General features: G+C 49.4%; 1 protein-coding gene across 2 annotated transcripts in view; it reads right to left on the minus strand.

The window, feature by feature from the left end:
• The window catches only part of WNT7B (Wnt family member 7B), a 93,545-nt gene extending 73,737 nt beyond the window's left edge, over positions 1-19,808 (minus strand). Inside the window, exon 1 of one of the 2 annotated variants that reach the window (XM_063153944.1) lies at positions 19,314-19,808. In XM_063153944.1, the coding sequence (XP_063010014.1) occupies positions 19,314-19,384 (71 nt within the window). In that variant the 5' untranslated portion in view covers positions 19,385-19,808. Of the gene's footprint in view, positions 1-12,516; positions 12,984-19,313 lie in introns of those variants that run through there. The other variant, XM_063153943.1, reaches the window with a different exon arrangement.
• Positions 19,809-20,112: the final 304 nt, after the last annotated feature.

Below are 20,112 nucleotides of genomic sequence, written 5' to 3' on the forward strand. Positions count from 1 at the left end.
GGAACTTATGCTTTGGGGGTAAAGCTGGAACTTTGCTCCATTTCTGTGCCCAGCTGGGCCATGCAATCCAATAGAAACCTTGGATTTTTTAGCATTCAGCAAAAAGATTTAGTCTTTATCTCTGAGAAATAAATCACCTCCCAACAACTCAGAGCACTAGAGGGCATGCACAGAGACCAACAGGGGCCACTGACAATAGGAACAGCTGCTGGAAATGCTACCAGATCTGACACACAACTAGGTAGCTCTGAAAGAACAAGAGCAACAGAGAATCTGATCTCCAATTTTAATGGCAATTTTTCTCCTGAGGGATAATGAGATAAATTTCAAGGTGTAAAATCAATTTTAGGTCAAAATATAATGTAAGCTGGGGTGCCAGTGTGTAACCACTATCTCTGAGAGCTTATTTTAGATCACACCACATGGGTCTGCCACCTGCCATCTTCCAAAATGCTTCCCATCATCTGAGCCCTCTACAATCAAGTAATGAAAATTATGTGTCCTAAAGTGCCAATATGCACATTAAACATCAGCAGATCAAAGTAGAACCTAGGACAAAAAATAATGTTTTCCTTCTTTAAAAAAATTATTTCGGGAAACTGTATGGCTCAGGGGCTTGGTACTGGGCTATGGAGCCTTTCATCGCTGATCCAAACATGACCCAAGTCAGTAGTGACCAAAAAAATGGTTACTGGTTGGCAGGAGCTTTGTGGCCTAGAGTATTTGAAAGGAGTTGATGGTCTTAATCCAGTTCCCAGTGGATGGCTCTCCACATCACAGAAACCACCACCACAATTGGCACCCTCTCCAGCAGCCTTGGCAGGTTGGCCCAGGATTAAATGAGAACAGAGACTGAGCCACCCGCCTGTGCCTAGCTAGAGGTTGCCCCTCTAGGTCATGGATGAGACATGAGCATGGGGTGGAGTGGGGAAGCTCACACACCCTCTGCTTGTGCTGTCCTGGTTTTGTGGGTAAGAAGAGGAATTCATTTTCCAGGGCTGTGCTTCAGGCACCCTTCACAAGCAGTATGTTCATACACATCTGTTTAATTTTTAAAAGAGTTAGAAACTGAGAGAATTTCAATATTTTTTCCTAAAAAATAAGGTGCCAATTTCTGGGCTATTCATCCAAGTCAGGGTAGTTATGCCTGGGCTGCATTTAACAAAACACACACAGCCAACCTGTAAAGTGGCTTCACTTCAAGAAACATTCCTTTTGCTGTGCTGTGTTTTCAGTCAACGCTTTAATTATCTCACAAGATGTCTTACAGTTTACATAATCTGTGCCAGCTATTGTCAGAAAGCTAAAGCTGATTTCTAATTAGGTATACAATGGCAACTATCATGTAAAAAAAATCTGATACACCTCAAAAAATCCTATCTTGGCATAACAAAGAAAAGCGGGATTTTGATTAGTGCTGAAAGAGGGTTTCAATTTTAGAGAGGTAAAATGCACCAGCCTCTCTTTCCAAAAAACAGCACTGTCCTAACAAAATACTTTGACCTAAATCCTGAAGTTATTCAGGCGATGTTTGTGTGGAACCAAAGTTTAAACTTCAACTTTAGGCAGTACCCAGATGCAGTGAGAAGGGCAAATAGCAGAAGCCTTGCATGTGCTTCCCTGCATGAAGGCACAGAGCCATCCTCCCCTGCTTGCAGGCCAGGCAGGCAGTGCTGGAAGAACTTTTCTGTGCACTGTCAGGAAAGGTTTCCCCAAAGCTGGAGCAAGACTTGGCAGCACCTCAAGCCACTTCTTGGCTGTCTCATTTCTTGCCTCCTACAGCACTGCAGCAAACATGGCAAGCAGTGACAGCGCTGCCCAAGGAAAGACACAGAGAAGGAACACTGCAATTCACTGGAGACCCCCCTTTCCTATTCACCTCCATGACAGCCAGAGCACTTCATTTTCTGTTGGGCTTTGCTACACCAAGTCTTTAATAAGAAGCTGTGACTGATTCAACCTCTAGCGTCCACACCAGGAGTAAGACAGCAAGGCAAGCCAGCCTGGGACAGCAAGGCACTTTCAAATTACAAAAAGGGAACTGTCATTTGGTCTGTCCTGCTGCATGGCCCTCATATGTCTAAGATTTAAAAGAACTTCTTGCAAAATGGAAATCCCAGGAAGCAAAAGTGGCAAACTCTTAAAACATTCCTCATCTGTTGCACACGAAATGGAGCAGCATCTTGTCCAAAGGAGCCATTTCGTTATTTGCACCTGAATCAATGCTCGGATTAGTGGCTCTTCATGAAGGGAAGGTCCAGATTTGGACATAAGCGAGATCAAAGTGGTGAGAAGTAGGATTTCTTCCCTGTTCATTGGAAGAACATCCCTCAGCCTTATGCTCCTGACCCTGGACATCCACACGTTTCTCCATGCCAACACATGTTAGGTGTGAAGAGCACCCTAATAGAAGCACTTGACCCAAACTGAACAAATTTCCTAATTGCAGTAGGACAGCACTTGAGGGTGTGGTTACCACAGAAAATCACACCCATGGAAGGATCAGGAGCACCTGGCTGCATCTCATGACTCCGAATGTCCCAGGGGCACAATTATCTCATCAGGTGCCACCTGCCAAGTCTTGTTGCTGAGGAACTGGCTTTGGCACACTGCATAACTGGGGTGGGGAAAGGAGAGGAGCATACAGGGCCAGGCACACATCCTTGTTTCAAGTGCATTCCTTAAAAGTGAGTATTTACACCAAGGGGAGACCCTGGCTCTGCTCTGAAGCGTGCCAGCATTTGGGGGTTACAAACAAAGGAGCAAGCTGTTGTTTCTGAATCCTGTCCTGCACCTCCACACCCTTGGCACAGCTTGCATTCCGTGTTGCTGGTTAATGGACATCCCTGAACTTGCAGCTCTCCATCCACAGCTTTTCCAACCACTCAGTTCAGCCTACAAGAGTCCCAAAGAGACAGACAAGCCTGGAAAAATTATTGGCTGTGAATTTTCAAAATGTTTTGCCCTTTTTCTCCAAAGAGAGCACAAAGCCACAGTGAGGTGTAGACTTAATGACTTCCAAAGTGCTCTGACCATGAATACAGCATGCTGAGTTCAAAGTCAGTGTCCAGGTGAGGCTATGCCACACACATCACCTCTGCATGCAAGGCCTTCTCACCTCCCCTGCTCTCTTTCATCCTCAGTTCAAGGTGTCAAACCTGACCTCAACACAACAATTAGTGGATCATGGCCTAGTAAGAGAAGGCAGAACAAGCCTCTGCCTCAGCTGCAGAGCTTCTCTGGAACAATGGAGATCACAAACCACATTACAAAGCTCTGTGCCTAGAGGTAAGTTACTCTCGGTCGAAAGGATCTGTCTAGGGGACAAATTTTTAGAGATTAGCCTAATCCAGAGCCTGATGACCTGTAGGTCATAGTGCAAGAACTTCCTCTTTGATACATCTTTTACAACATAACCAGAGTGACATTAACAACAATAACCTGACCTCATCTCTCCCCTCAGGAGCACCTACCCTGGGCAGAGCTCCCCAGAGACAGAGCAGGCAGAGGAACAAAAGACTCCAGGGAGTCTACTAGGGATGTGCCAGTCTAATTATTGTGGGCAGTGCCAATGAAAAAAAGCTAACCAAAAACTGTTAAGCTAGTTGATATACCCTTTAGGCCATGGGAGTGGAGAAAAAGGAATTCTCTGTGAATCAGAAGCCATATTTATTTGTGCTTCCACCCTCAGCCCTCTTGATAGCGTCAAAGTCCACTGGGTTTGAAGCTACCCTGGGAGCTTTAGCAGCAGTCCACAGCAGCAGGGAAGGGATTTAAGTCTCATCCTTTACTTCTTGCTCACTGTGCTGCAGCAGAGCTGTTCTCCATCCAGCAAAATCATCTTCTTCTTTAAGGCCCAGCACAACAGATCTGATTCAGGAATGCTTCCCTTCCTCTTCATTCCCCTTGAATTTCTCACCCTGAGTCACCGGACTACAATATAACTTTAATGTGGAAAGTTTTGTGGGTACGTTTTGTTTTCTTTTTAACTTCAGAAAAGAAAAGGTACAACCAGAGGGGGAAAAAAAGTGTCCCATGGTTGAGAGGACTCTTTTGACCAAGGAGTCACATGGCTCCCTGGCCAGCAGCCAAAGGAGTCATGAGAGATGCAGCCATTCACCTCAGCACTCCCTTAACCGTGTCCTGTCTGTGCCCAGCACTCCAGCCCCGAGGCCAGCAGCTCTCCGAGGCCAGGGCTTGCTCCATGCTGCCCACAGTGGCTGTCTGGAAGGAGGAGGCGCTGTCAGAAGTGATGCTCCTGACTTTGGTGAGCAGCCCTGAGCTCTCCCCAAGGCCATGCTGGTGGTGAAGAGGGCGATGGTGACGCCGCGTTTCGGTGAGTGCAGCAGCATCGCCTTTGTGCTTGTGGTCAGAGAGAGAGTCACTGAAAGTCATGACGCAGCACTTACGCTGTGTTTTCTCTTTCCAAACTGCTGCGGCAGCTCTTGCTCTCCTGCCCCTCCCCTACTTTCAAGCCTTGCCAGTGCTGTTATTGCCCTATTAAAGCTGTGGGAAACTGAGGCAGGCAGCAGTCACGATACTGCTATTCAGCATCTCAGACATCGGCTCACTCTCGGACCGCTCCTATCTTCATCTCAGAGCAAAACCCACCATGGGAAAGTGCAGTGTTTAGAGGGACTGGCCCTGGCCGGGGTCCAGATCAATCAAAGATGTGCTTGGGCTTTTTCAGATGCTTTCCTGCCTAGCTGCCAGGAATGCCAGGACTGGTGCTGGCCCTGCATGTCCGTACGGCTCTTCTGGGTGCTGCAACTGCTGCACTCTGCCCCAGGAGTGAGGGAAATGATCCTTGCCCAATTCACTTGCATACTGGTAGGATTAATTCACTTACAACCCCTGATGAAAGAAATCATTATTAAATAGTAGTCACATTTGATAATTATGTCTCACTTCAACCAGACTAGTAAGGTGCGTATTACATCCGGTCCCAGTGTTGCAGCACTTCAAAATTTTTAATTGGATACAAGTCAAAACATTTCTCATGTCCTGCCTGCATGCAGACAGTGGTTTATATCTTTCTAGCTCATGCTTACTTCCAGCTTTGGGCTTCTCTGCAATACTTCACATGCAACAGCAAATGCTTCAAGGCATTTAATTTATTTCTCTCCTCAAAAAATTAAATAAGGTTTTGGATTTATGTCTGGTCTTGCTGATTCCAAAGGCCATAATTCTTTCAGTGGCCCATGGAACTGATTTTGGGGTTTGTCTGGCATGGCCTCCTACTAATATTGTCTTCACTGTATGTTCTTGCTAACCATGGCCAGATTCCCTACAAATTGCATAAAACAGCAGCCTGGGTCAAGGCCAAATTCAAATGGATACTGTAAGGACAAGGCTGGTGCTGACTTTCTGTTTGGTACTCTTTTTGATTGCACTGGAGTCATTCCCTTGACTGCAGCAGAGTCACTCCTGCTTTATTAGCTTGCTGAGCTGTGGATATGGCCTCAGGGCAGAGAAGCTTTAGGCCCATAAAGCTTAAAAGACAAAAGGTAAGATCTTCCCAAAATTCTACACAGTGATGGCCATCCAGAAAGAAATTATTTTGAATACCTTTGCTGTGCATTCCAAGTACCTGCTGGTGGAGACCCAGCTCACCAGCATTACTTTTAGCATCACAAATCTGCCAGTAAAGTCCATACAGTTCCACCAGCTTTGGAAGTGGTGTCACTGCCTGTAACAGTGTGGCCCTACCTCAGATAAAACCTTTGGGATGTGCAGGGACCAGTGGACCTGGTGCCACTACACAGGGGAAATTCTTCTGCCACTTATCAAACTCCTAACCCTCATTTTTTCCCTCACTTGCACACTTGCCTTACCACTGGATGTCTTTTTTCTCCTTATTAGGAACTCAGGGTGAAATCTGACCCTTGGACAAAGAGCTGGAACAAAGACTGTCACCACGATGATTAAGTGGGATTTTTGCATAAACACGAAGTTTATCCTTTTTCAAGGGAAATCTGATCCACAGGCATAGGCTGAAACAAAAATAAATGTTCAAAACTGTAACAGTGATACGGGTACAAACTGTATGCGCTATTAAAATTATTTCCAGAAAGGAAAGATACAATAACTCTCTGATTTACTCTGTCTTGAGATTTTCTAGAGGAGATATGATTTGCTGAAAAATAATTAGTAGGTGATAATCATCTTATTATCAGATCCAGTGGAATAAATATGTTTTTATGATGAGAGCAACTATTTGGCCTTAAGTTCAGTAAAACTGCCCATACTCTATTAGAACTGAATAAGGCAGCAAACTTTCAGCTCCATCCAGAAAACTGACTTTTAGAAAGAAAGCCCAAGAGGGAAGCATAGGAAAAAAACTCAGTTTGTTATCTAAAGGTTTGTTCTAAAAACATTTTGGCAGTAACAGAAGGGAGAAATCACAGAAATGCATAGGGACAGAAAAACCTACTGCTCAAATGTTTAAGTCTCTGTATCTAGAATTTTTTTCCATTTCTACTAATGTAGAATTTGCTATGTTCCTTAGGCATGTATTGTAGCAAATGCAAATACATAGGAATTGTCTTAGCAAGAAGTTAACAGCAAGTCCTATGCAGCTATCCACAATGGAGAGAAAATAAATCTTTCTACATTCGGGGGAGGATTGAAAGGATGGCAAAAGAGGAGAGGGTTCTAACAACCCTTAAAAGGCTGAAATACATTCTCCAGAAGCCAATTCCTTGGCTTTTTTTCCAGAATACTACTGTGCCTACACTCCTGGACTTTTCTTATCCTCCTGCATAATTCTGGGCTTGTAAACCTGAAGCTTTTGGTGGCAAGTTTCTTCAGCTCATTGACAGGGTGTTCACATGTGCATGGCACAATTCCAGAATAAAAAAGTCATGGAGATTTTGCTTTTCTGTCATGGTTCTCACTGAGAGAGGCCTGTCTGACTCCCATAGACCCCTTCCACACAAAGTTTTACTGTACCACTATGCAAGTTCCATACCTGGGGGAGGTTGGAGAGATGCTCTACAGAAAGCCAGTGGAGCATCAAGGGGGAAAGAGCAAAAATAATGAGAAGAACCAAACAGACAGGTGAACCTGTATTGCAAAAATTCATCTCTCAGGTAATTAACAGGCAGACATGCTTTGCCAGCAGCCATGAAAGGCACTGGTGAGAGTCCACTGAGGGTAGAGCAATATGCAAAAGTTGTGGGCTGAAGAAACTTGGCTTGCAACATTAACCAATTCTGTAACTCTTCGTGTCAGCATACCTGTAGAACTCCTTTGATCTACAGCTGGTCCTAGGTTTTTGTTGCTTGGGGTAACTTGGGAGGACTAGAGGGTCAAACTGTATTTTGGGGTCAGGGGGCTCTCTCACTGCATTTCAGCCCAAATTGCACAATCCCAAGCACTGACAAAGTGGATGCCACCATTCTACCCTCAGCATGCCACACTGCCAGGTATACAAGGTGCTTTTCCCATTGCAAAAAAAGGGTTTTGTCAGTCTAACTGTATAATTGCTGCTCATTTTGTTTAGCTCTTTAACACCTTATTTGAAAGACTCTCTTCTGAGGGATTAGCCTTGTTGGGTGTTTAATATGCATTAAATCTGTATTCATCCTTACCTATTCATCTGAACATTTCATATTGCTTTTTACCCACTTTTTATTCTATGTTAGTAATATAACATATGTAGTAATTCCATGCTGTCATCCTACACATTCTGGATGCTGCCACTTTTCCTTATAATTTCTAAAGTAATTATTTTTCTTGCAACTTCAAGGTGTATTAAACATCTGATTCCTGGAACTGACTGTTGCAAAGGATTGAGAGAGTTTTTTTCATCCAAATGCATTTGGATTCAAGGATATTCAGGACTTCAGTGCTAGATCTAGACCTTGGCAGGAAAGGAGTGGCCAGTCCCAGATTCACCAGGCTCTCTGATTTTAGACAGGGAATTTTATTCTGGGTCTCACAGTGAAATGCTGGACTTTGCCTCCTAGAGCTACCAAGAAATCATATCACAATCATTCTCCCATCTTTGTGTAGCTGCTTCAATACATGGAAATTTCCTGTGCCAGGCACATAAGCCAAGCTTATGGCAGTCCAGCATAAAAATATCCTTTATCTTTCTCTTTTCTGCTGAGCAAAAGCATTAGCTTTAGATGAGCCTGAAAATACTTGATACTCTTTGAAGATTGACCTGTTCTGTCTATATGCAAACACATCTTTGAGGGATGGTAAAGTGGAAGGAAGTCCTATTACAAATCCTCTTACAGACAATCATTATTACAGTATCACATAAAAGGAGAATATAACAGCAGAGCTCTCTTTGGGCATTGTACACTGCATAACTAGAGGCTGAGAGAGCAAGCTTCCCCTGAAGTCTCAGTTATAAAATGAACAAGGTGCAAAAGCAGGGAAATGATTTACGCTGCAGCTCAGTGACTGAGCCAGAGACAACCCCATCCCCACAACGGGCAGCTTAATCACAGAATTTGATCCTGCCCTGCTCTAACCAGGATGGGAAGAGTGGGCCAGCCTGTGTAACTCTGACTGCACCAGCTAAAGGGGGAGCATCAGTCAGGCTGGCTGGCATTGCTATGAAGCTGTGCCCACTATGCCCTTGAAGGCTCTGCCTCCTAGAGCAGCTGGGTTTTTCTCTGCATGTGCAGCTCCCTCCAGCACTGATGGATTAAGAAGCAAACTCCAGGGACTCTCTCCAGCAGTCCTAATCTTTAGGGATTAGGCATGACCACTTTCCTGTAGGCATATGAACAATCTGCATCCCTTCTAATCTGCTTCCCACAAGTGCTGAGGAGCCCTGTTGTTAAGGATATGGAATTGTAAGGATGTGGAAGCACCAGCAGAACAAACACAAAACATGCAGAGGATTTTACTTCCTCTACATTTCCTAACCAAGCAGTGATAGCTACTCACCAATATAAAATGTATCTGCTTTGAACATTTGTGCTGCTATTACTACATACACACACACTCTCTTAAGAGTTGTTCCAAATCACTTCATAGCAAATAACTGAATTAACTGTATCTATGTGGCAGCAGATAATCCCCAAATAAGCTTTTTCAGAACTGTCTCTCATGTTGCTGGTGAATGCATCCTGCACTAAATAAGATGAACAGTGAAAGGGGAGCACCAATGGAAAACCAACGAGCACCATCTTTAGAAGCAGCTGAATATGTGAATGTGTACAGACACTTGCACACTCTCACATGCACTGCAAGAAACAGTGCCAGTGTTCTGCACAATCCTGGCATTTAGACATTTATGCTAATTACACTGACATTATTTAATGGCAGCTTTATACTTTAAATATTTCATTGGATTACCAAAATACGTCCAGCATTAAAATGCATCTGCTATTGGAGCCACCCTCAGTTTTCTTTTTCAGAGAGGCAGACACTAATTTCTTCTGGCTGTAAAAATGTTCACAGTGCCTCATCAGGCCAGAGGTTACCAGGCAAGCACACTGAAGAAGATGACTTTATCAGATAGCACACTTACAATACAGAAATCAATTTTATAAAGGAATCGGATTTTAAATTAAGTTTGGATGTAGCTGACCATAACTTAACCTCCTTTCCAGCTATTGCACAAAAAAAACCTGAGGCGTGGTGCCCATTTCATTTCATTTCACCATTGCCTTTTCCATTCAGAAAAATCTGATAGGATTTTTGCTTGACGAGTTTTCTCACAGAATAACCGGGCATTATCCCATCTCCCCCGGCCTGCATTCCCTGCACCAAGAGAGACGGAGCACGCACACTCCGCACTCCACTTGCTTGCCCGCTGAAACTCACCCCCTCTGTCCCTGAAGGAGCAGAAATGCAGAAGCCAAGGAGTCGTTCCCACAGCTAAAAGATGATGGAGATCTCGGGGAAAATTAACATAACCATTGGCAATCCCTGAGAGCTCACCAAACAGCAGCTTGGGAAGCATCCTCCGCTCCGGAGAGCGAGGGTAGCAGAGACACCAGCAGATAATGCTCCAACAAGACTCTACTATGCTTTAATCTTCAAAAGCTACCATTAGTAAGCCAGAGAAGTATATTTCCCCACCAGACAAACACCGCAAGTAGCTACTCTCCATTAAGCACTGCAATAACTCCTCTTTCTTTTCACTTCGTACAGGGAGTGAGGCAGCACCGCGGCTCTCCCGCCTGTCCCCGCTCTCTGGGAGGGATGAGGGGACACTCTGGAAAAGGAGCAAGTGTTGCTGGTGCCAGGGGTGTCACGGAGGAGAAGCAGAGGGGGGGTCGGGTCCCGGGCACCCTGATCCCAGCGGCGCACGCTGTTTTCCCCCCGGGAAAGCAGCCGGCTCCGTCCCTCCGGAGTGATGGATGGAGGGAGGTGGGCGTCGCTTTGGGGGCTCCGCTTTGTTGCGTTTCACCTCCTGATCCCTTTCGCTTCTGCTCTGCTGGGCTGCAATAGCCACCTCGGCTCCAGCCCCGCGGGTCCAGCTCCCCGTGACCTGCCGCGGAGGGGATGAACCGGGGACGGCCCAGGGAAAGGCGAGAGAGCATTATTTATCCACCACAACTTCTCATTGTCGCGGGGCAGCGCTCAAAAGATCCACAAGCAGTTGGCTTTAAATAAAGCAGGCATTGCTTCCCTTGTATTTCCCCTCAGCAGTCGCCTTAGTATTATTATTATACTTCTATAGCTTTTGCTTTCGGACCTTATAATTATGTCACACAGCAAGGGAAACCGCCAGCATCCCAGCATCTGGTGTGTGGTTGCAAACTTTTGTTTTAAGATTTGAACTATTTATAGAAGGAAAACTTTGTAGGATAGTAATTTCCTACGGTTTTGAGAAAAATATGGCTACGCTTATATTAAAAGGGTGTATTTATTTATTTATTACGACTCCTTCCTCCTGTATAAAAAAAATAATAACCACAAAAAAAACCCCAACCAACCAAAGATAGCACGGCAAGCTTTTTTACAAGCCATCGGTCACCTACGCAGCAGACATTTCCCTCCTGTGAACAGAACCAGGCAGCTCTGGTTGAATCAATCTAACGTGCTTCCATAACTCTAAGCGCTTTTAAAAATCGGTGGCCAAGACATGTGCATTTCATTAAGAATTAAGAATGTAGAAATAGGCTTTTAGTTTCTTTTTATGGGCGTGTTTATTCCTACTTTTCTCCCACAGCAGTGGGATATGTTTTTTTCCACAGCCCACAGAAAGCAGATGGACACACACAGGGAGGAACACACGCACACGTGCTTGTTCATATGCATGTGCTTCTGTGCGCACATACAGAGGAAAAAAATCCCAAATATATATAAATCCACGTACAGTTTGGGGATAGAACCTCAAAATCGCATCCTTCGGGGCACAAAATCTGAGGTCGGCTTGAGGGTAGGAGAGCAGGGAAATCCGAGATAAACGCGGGGCCGGGGATGCCGGGCCGGGGTTCCCCATCCCCGAGCGGGGTGCACCCCTGTGCCGCAGCCGCGGCAGCTCGGGCAGGCTCCGAACCGCCCCGGAGCGCCCCCGAGCACGACCCCCGGGTCCCGGCACTCTTGCCCCGGGGCTGGGGGGATGCCCAAGGGAGGGAGGGAGAGAGAAGGCTCCCCGATTTCACAGCGGCTCCCTCCGCCGGGTACCTGCCGCCGCAGCGCCCTCCTCTCCGCGCGGCTCTGCTCCGGAGCGCAGGAGAACAGAAGCCCTTGGCGGGTCCCCGGCAGCCCCTCCGGGCTCCGGCTGCGCTCCCGGACGGGACCCCGGCCCAGCACCCCCGCCAACCTGCCCCGGAGGCACTGAGACCTGCCGGGGACCTGCAGCTGAACGGCGGCGGACACTCTCTGCGCAGCCCTCACGGACTAGCCCAGCCGCTTCTTATCCCCCGCAACGATAGATACAGATATAGATATTAAAAAAAGAGACCGAAATTCCTCGCAGTCCCACCCACCGACTCTCATTTCCCCCACCCCTACCTCCACCCCCTTCCTCACAAGGAAAAAGTCCTGGAGCCAGCTCTAACTGCGGCGCTGGAGAACCCTCCGGAGCGAAAGCAGCCGGCCGGCGAGCAGGGCACGGCTGCGGCAGCCCCGCGCTCCCCGGGACCTCCGCGCACGAACAGCCTTCCCCCGGCGGGCGCGAAGCGATGCCCATCTCCGGTTTGGCGGGAGGAGGAGTCGGGGTCGGAGTCCCCAGGGGAGACGCCGGCCGCTCCGCGTCCCGTTGCCCCGCCGCCCTCCCAGGTGCGCCGCCCCCGCTGCGGGCACGCCGGGCCCCGGCCTCGCCGGCGGGGCAGCCCCGGGAGTTACCTGGCGGTGCGTCCCTTCCCCCGGCGGGGTCCGACCAGCAGCGCCAGCACCGCCACCGGCGCGGCATCTCCTCCTCCTCCTCCGCCGCCACCGCCACCACGCACCTCACCACCACGCACCGCACGGAGCTGCCGCCCGTGCTGGCTTCTCCCGGCTCCCTCTGCTCGCTCTGCGCATTGCCCCTAGGTAGCTGCTAGCGGGGGCATTGCAAACAGTATTTGGAAAAAAAAAAAAAAAATCTGGATCACTTACAGGTAACTCCCACTGGTAAGGATGAGGAAAATCTGAGGGTAATACACTGAGAGTAACACACTGCGAGATGAAAAAAGGATCATGGCTGAATCCCGTTTACACTCTTGAGTTCGCTTCCTTGGTTATTCCTTTCTGGCCCCCCCGGTCGTAATTCCCCACCCTTTTTGGTGTCAGCTGTGGCTTGAATCTGAGTTGGAATCCAGTCCCTTGGGCCTGGGGGGGCTTTGTCTGTTTGTTTGTTTGTTTGTTTGTATTGTTGTGTGTAGTATTCCCCTGGTGCTAATGCTGGTCCCTGTGCAGTGTGTGTGCTGCTGCTGTTGCTGCTCTCGCTGCTGCTGCTGCCTCTGGGCTCCTGCCTGTCATGTCTCAGTGGTTGGAAGTTGTTACAGTGGGTTCTCGTGTCGGAATGAGGATGGTTTAAGGGATTTGGATGGCAGAAAGTGCCTCTCTCTCTCTCTCACCCTCTCTCTCTGTAACTCTCCTGAGGCCCGGGGCTGCCATTGGGCAGTCAGTCACTGCAATCCGCCTACTTTTTTCTCTCCCTCTCCTTTTTTTTTTTTTTTTTTTTTTTTTTTTTTTTTTTTTTTTCCTAGGGGGAGGATGACAATGGAAAGACACTGATCTAGCCGGGGCTGCAATGAATCCGTGCTCCCTGGCTGAGCCCTCTCCGTACGCCTCGCCCGACAAGGGCTCATTTCGCGCTCCGTGGGGCATTTTTAATTCCCCCCCAGCGGCTCTCGGTGGGCTGAGAGCTCCCTGCTTCTGCCGTGGCACCCTTAGCTCGCCCTGGGAGAGGCTGAACGAGCCTCCAGCCCCACTCTCGGCTAATTGCTTTATTGCTGTCCCGGTTCCACCGAAGGGTTCCGCCTTCCCTCCAGCCTCGGCGGGGCTTTGGCTCTTGTCGTCTCCCCGATGTTAAAAATTAGGCTTCGATTTCAGGAGCAACGTCAAGAAAAAAGGGAACATATATGTAGTCATAGCCTGGCTGAGTGAGAAATAAAGACATGCACACACACTCGCGGCTTCCTGGCGAGACTGGGTTTCGGGAAAGGACCAGCGCGGAGCAGCCGCTGTAGGGAGCGAGCGGGGGGCGGCTGCCGGCGGCTCCCGGCTCCCCACACCTCTCGCCTCCCCCGCGGGAAGAGCTTTCCTCTCCGCTCTTCCCTCTGCTTCTCTCGTTTCCGAGAAGATGCCAGTCCGGAGAGGCGCTTCCCGGCAGGTTTGTCGCCTCTCCCCCGCCTTCCCCCTGAGCCGAGCGGTTCCTGCCCCTTGGCACCGCGGCAAAGAGATGCTCGACCCTTCCCGCTCCGGCGGGCCCGAGCCCTGAGCAGCCCCGGGCGTGCAGGAGACATCGCTTTTCCTCTGCATTGTTGGGTGTCTGTCCTTGATTTCGGAAGTGCTGAGAGCGATGGTGAAATACGTGCGCTGCGGACACCGGGGCTGGGCGTTGAAAACGAACCCCGAAAAATAAGCGGCCACAGAAGACGCTTGAACTGAAATGCAGCTGAAACGAACAAGAACCAGGCTCCGAAGTGTCCTCGGTCTGTAAATGTTCGTCTCAGGTTTATTGGCTATTGACCGAAGGAGATGTCTTGGTGTTACCGAACGCCCTGGTAACACCTCCTCCAGTTAACCAGCCCCAGAACATGGGTGCAGCTGTCCCAGCGACACAACGAAATATGCCCTCAGATGGACTGGGAATGGCAGAACTGGTGCAAAAACGTTGTATGCCGCTCAATGTGCGATAAAAATCTTCTCGGGGTTTGGCTGCTTTAACCACTCTTCTGCAAGCTCAGCACAGACGTTGGGGCAGTCAATGTCCTTTCGAGAAACGCTGATCTCGATTTACAAGAGACCGAAGCTTAATCCTTTCAACGATTATTTACATCCCAGAACCGTCTTGTTTATAATTATTTCAGATTCTAAAATGGACGTATTTATACTTCTCTAAGTGTGCATACAAGTGTATATATAGAGTTAGAGATGTATATCTCCTCAGTGCCCTTTTCCCTGCTAGACATGCGGCTGGGGCAACTCTGCTGAGCGTGAAACCAGGAGAACGAGAAGCCACTTGGAATGTTTTATTTCTAGCATTTGTCCCGCCTCGGATAGGTGTTTTAAATGTGAGTCTGCTTTTAAAGATGTGCCTGGGAGGGAAAGGAGAGGGACAGCGAACTGTAAAAATGCAAATAAAAGTTGGCACTGGAAAACTTCGGACTGGTGCTGGCAGAGTTTGACCCACTCCACCTGAAATGGAGACGGTTTGCCAATTTCCATCATTTTCAGGTCGAAACTGACTTTATCCACAGATGCGCTGTGTAGAGGAAGAAAAGTCGTATAAAGAAATCAAACCGTGCAGTTTTCTTTTCCGGGAGTTAATTTTTATTCTAAAACCACAGGCCGGTTATTATGGCAAAAATTATTGATGCTGAATGATGATGATGAGGAGGAGGATGAAGATTATGACGATGATGATGAGAATAACGTTGCAAATTCCATCCAAATGGTTTCTATACATATAGCAGCGAGTACCACACTCATTTTGTTGATTGAAGACGGAAACATTCCCTTCAATAAAACGTCACGCTGGAAAGGAGGTATTGTCGGCAACATCTTAGACGGGCACTTCAGCATCTGTCTCTCCTTTTCCCAGAAACAGCTGTATTTTGGACAAAATGGGGCAGAATTACACTGAAATAGTTGCCGACACTATAGTCGGGCGGACACTAATAAAGTATTTGCTTTATTGTTGTTGTTTTTTAATCCCCTATTATCTATCTATTCCCAGCCGCGGATTCTTTTTTACCCCAAGCCTGGGGTGCGCCTGGCTGAAGGGCACGTCGGAAGCCGGGAAGATGCGCCAGGTGAAGAACACACCGGGTCCTTTCTGGGCGGAACCGGGCGTTTGTTGTATCTCATCAAGCCCAGTGCCGGGGGAAAGAAGGCAACAACGAGTCCCAGAATGAGCGGTGTCGGGGCGATGGGAGAGCAGGGAATGGGGTGGCGGCAGCACAACGACACCTGTCCATGGAGGGGCCGGGGAGCGATGTTCCCCCCTGCGGGACGGTGCCAGGCAGCGGCGCTCCGGGCGGGAATCCCGGGGTCTCCTGCCGGGGCCTCGCCGCCGCTCCCGGCGCTCCACGTGCTGCCGCCGTCGAGGCTGAGCTCCGGTCAATGCCTGCCCAGGGCCGGGGGGACAGGGCAGGCTCGGGCGGGCTCCCCGCGGCCGGACAGCCCCGCCGATGCCGAGGGCAGCAGGATTTCGTTGGCCTTTACCGCAAACGTCGCAAAGGCAAGGCGAACTTGGCCGTGGGGGAGGCGAGCGGGACCGGCTCTCACGCTCTTCGCCGCAGCATCCCTGGCAGCCCCGGGAAGCGGAGAGCCCCGGCCTTCCCAGGACCCCTTCCCAGAACGGGCCGGGGTCCCCGATGTCCGCATCCCTGCGCGCCCTCGGCTCGGATGGGCACGAAAGAAGCGCTCCTACCTCCCCTCAAAGGGGTGCCGACACCTTTCGCTGCTCCCTTGGGCAGCAGCAGCTCCCGCCGCCAGCATCCCTCTAATGTCATAGTGACCCTCTCTCCGCTGGAAAACGGGGATCTTCCCCGCTCCCTTTAGAGCTGCCCGGCTGTCACCTTTCTTTTCCTCCAGAATAAAGAGGAAAAGGGTGGGGATTGCCCCCATATTCTGGGTATTGCCCACGACTTCATCTTTCCAAAAGATACATCACTCATACCCAGAGCTTCCGCTGTTATTTGCATCTGGAGCACTGTAAATTTTTACTGCTGTAATTTTTAATTTCTGATGTGCTTAATAATTAAAACGGTGTCCGAATTAAGCAGTATCCGAATGCTCTGTGATCCTGGCAGGAAATATTTCTGTTTCAAACCTGCCTGAGGTCAATATTTGATGTGACCTGCTATCGCGGGGGGTTACATGAAGTCAGCAAGGCTGCAGATACTTAATGGTTCAGTGCCTGGAAACGTCATCGACAGAAATATTAAGGGATGTTTCACCTCATCCCTGTTTCTCCAGCAATCTGGGGTACCGGAAATAGAAACGGGAACGACGGAAGATCCCCTAGAGGAAGGACTGCTTGAGTGGAACCTGCTCTCTCCTCCTAACTGGAGGAGATAGTGGCTTCTTTATGGATCCTGCCATGCATCACCCCGGCCCGTCCAACAGCTTCTGTATTGCGTTACTTTCTCTCCCATCGGTGTCATGTTTGCCACCGAAAATGGAGCTTTTAGCACGTTTTATTAAGACACGAAGACGTGCTCAGCAGCAAAAAAAAAACCAAACCAAACCAAACCAAACCAAAAAAAAAAAAAAAACAAAAAAAAAAAAAAACCAAAACAACAAACAACCCTGCCAAGACTCCCGTTCTTGCAGTGGTTGACACGACGGCTCTCTCCTCCTTCCCGCTGAAAATCAACAGAATGCCCTGGAAGACTTTTTATCCACCTTCACCTCCCCCTTTTCAAAGCAAAGAGTTCACCAGAAAAGGCATCATTACACCCAAAGGATATGGTTTCAACAAAATGGTAGTTCCAGTGGCTGATGAAAGAGGAAATAATTGCATCCCACATGCCTAGCCTAGAAGTAGCCCTGGATCTCAGAGCAAATTTCTCTGCTATTGTTCAGAGAAAGTGAAGTATCCTCATCGCCTTACAGGCATGGTGATGGATCTGATAGGGTTTCCGCAAAGGCTTTTACTGTTCCTGATGTCCGCTCAGTTTCACTTCCAGGTTCAGTGCGACAGCATTCTTGTGATTTTTGCTCTGAATCTCCTTCTAAAACAGCCAAAACCAATTTCGAAGAGAGATCTGCCTTTCAGACTGCCCAATCCCCAGTTCCCTTCAGCCCCAGGGAAAGCAAAAGCTGCACCATTGCCCTCATTTTGCAAAGCGTTTTCCTTGAGCTCGCCTGCCTCTGTGTGAAGGGTGTGCTCTACAAAGTCCTCACGCTATTGAAGTAGATTGGGTACCCTGTCATCGCTTCATTTATGGATACACAGCCCCGACAAATTCACCACACATCTACACTCCCGGCAATCCGAGCCTAGAGGGGGACAGAGCCGACATCGCTACCACAAAGAGCGGCGCGGGTTCCCGGCCCCGCAAAGGTCAGAGCACTGAAAGGACCTGTCTGCAGCAGGCAGGATTTGGGGCTATCCCCGGGCTCAGCCGAGCCAGGGGCAGACAAGGGCTCCCCACGGGCTCAGGGCAGGGGCAGCGCGCAGGCCGTGCCCCTTCCGCACCCGCGCATCCCCCGCGGGCCAGCGCCCCGCTCCGCCGGCCACCGCGGCGGCACCTGCGGCTGCAGGGGCGGGCCGAGAGCCGTGCCAAAAACACCTAAATGAGCAAACGCAAAGGGATGCGATTCCCGAGAAACCCGCTGGGAACCCTCCGGGAAGCAGCCGGCTTCTTTCCAGGGTCTCGCCGGCACCCTGAAAACGGGACAGCTCTGCCCTTGCTGAGAGCTCCTGGTGGGCTGCGCAGGGCCTGCCGCTCCTTTCTCACCGCCGAGGAGCCCAGTTTAATTCCTTCCCCGCGCTGTTTAACCTTAATCCTCGGCTCTGGCGCGCTCCCTCCCGCAGATTCCCTCCCTCTGGTCTCCCCCTCCTCCCGGCGCTGCTGACAGCGGGGACGTGGCCGCTCCCGCCGCGCATCGTGCGCGGAGCAGCGCCCGCGGCTGCGGCTCCCGGCGGGCAGGGCCGGGCCGGGCCGGGCCGCTCCTCGCTGCCCTCCCGCTCCGCTGCCCCGGCCGAGCTCCAGCCTGCCTCTTCTCTGGGGAATTCTCCCGTTCTCCTGCCTTTGGGAGCTGCCCTTTGGCTTCCCCGTATTGATTTCAAGGTGGGGAGCGAGCGTTTTTGGATTGCAACTCACCTTAAGTATTCTTGATCATTAAAAAAAAAAGCATAAAAAATCCCGCAAAGACAGGATCTTTAAAGAGTTTGTAGTTCGACAGGTAAGGACTCGGCTGGGGCTCAGGAATGTGGAAATTCAACTCAAGTCAGCCTACTGCGACGAGCAATATTAATAAGGGCATACAGGCACTGGGGGGAGAGACAGAGGGAAAGAGGGCGAAACTTGGCAGCCAAAATAACCGCGTGCACCGATCGCGGTGATCAAACAGCGTGGAGCAAACAGCGGGCTCCCCGGAGCCCCCGCCGCCCCGGGCCGGTCCCTGCGCCCGAGCCCGCTCGGCTTCCCGGGAGCCCCAGAGCAGAGGCAGCCGGACCAGTTGTCAAGTTAATTTCAACACGTCCTTGTGATGGATAGAAACGCAAATTGTGTCTAGGCCTGCATAAACCAAATCCCTGAGCGCAGGTTCAGAGCAGGGATTTCCCTCCTCCCGCCCCTTTCGCCTAATACCTCAGCCCTGCTCTATTGTCCCAGCAGCAGCGCCTGAGTTAACTCTGTCAGGCTGCTTTTTCTTTTTCTTTCTTTTTTTTTTTTTTTTTTTTCCTCCGAGGGTACTGTAAGCCAGAGATAATATTTAAGTTCGCTTAAGCAGTACAAAATAAAAGGATCCGTCATCACCAGCGAGCGGCTCCCTGCAGGCTCGGGGCGGGCGGAGCGCCCCGGCCCGGGACCGGGGGAGACGGGACAGCCGTGCTTCGGGGGGCTGCCGGCGCTGGGACACCCGCAGGCGGAGAGAGAAACAATATTCACATCTTTTCCTTTTTTTTTTTTTTTTTTTTTTTTTTTTTTTAGCTCCTCTGCAGTATTTTGCTCCCAACTCCGCACTTAACGCGACCCAAAAGGCAAGGAGATTTGTCGTGCAGAAGGACTTACCCTAGTTTGACATAGATGACTCCAAAGCATAGAAACACGTAGAAAATCCACTTCCGAAAGTTTCTGTGCATGATCTAGAAAATGGACTGAGCCATAAAAATTGCACAAAAAGCCGAACTGATCTTGTCGATTAAATCCCAGTCAAGAGCATTGCTGAAGCTACCCAGGAGCAAAGCCGGCCGAGCTGCAAAAAGTCAACTCCGCGCAGATAGGCAGCTCTTCCCAGAGCCATGGTGACCGAAACCGGCTCCGATATTAAAGCTAAAGAGGAAGAAAAAACGGAAAGGGCTGCTCAAAACAGTAAAACAAAACCCCAAGACAGACAGTCTGAGGGAGAGAATGAGCAAGCACTGATCTTGATCAACTGCCTCATAGAGCCCTGAAGTTCAATCTGTTTTTACTTGTTCTGACTTCCTCAGGTAACACTACGTATCTTGCAATCTATGGCTCCAGGTAGGAGGATCTCTCTTTCTCTTTCTCTCTCTCTCTCTCTCTCTCTCTCTCTCTCTCTCTCTCTCTCTCTCTCCCGCTCTTCCCTCCACCCCGCATGTGTCAGGATCTAATACATATCTTATCTGTGTGTGCGTGTGCGAGCTGTGCGTGTGTTTGTGTTTCAAAAGGCATGTCCTTAAGCCGGGGTGTTGGGGAAAACACATGAAACGTATTCAATAAGGGAAATAAAGGACTCGTCCTCTCAAACCGAAGCATTTTTTCATTTCCTTTAGTATGGTAACGCGTCTGGATTTGCAATGTACGGACTTCACAAAAGAAACTGTTAAACTTTTCTAATTTTTTTCTT

This window comes from Melospiza melodia, chromosome 4 (genome assembly GCF_035770615.1).
Source record: "Melospiza melodia melodia isolate bMelMel2 chromosome 4, bMelMel2.pri, whole genome shotgun sequence".
Classification (NCBI taxonomy): domain Eukaryota; kingdom Metazoa; phylum Chordata; class Aves; order Passeriformes; family Passerellidae; genus Melospiza; species Melospiza melodia.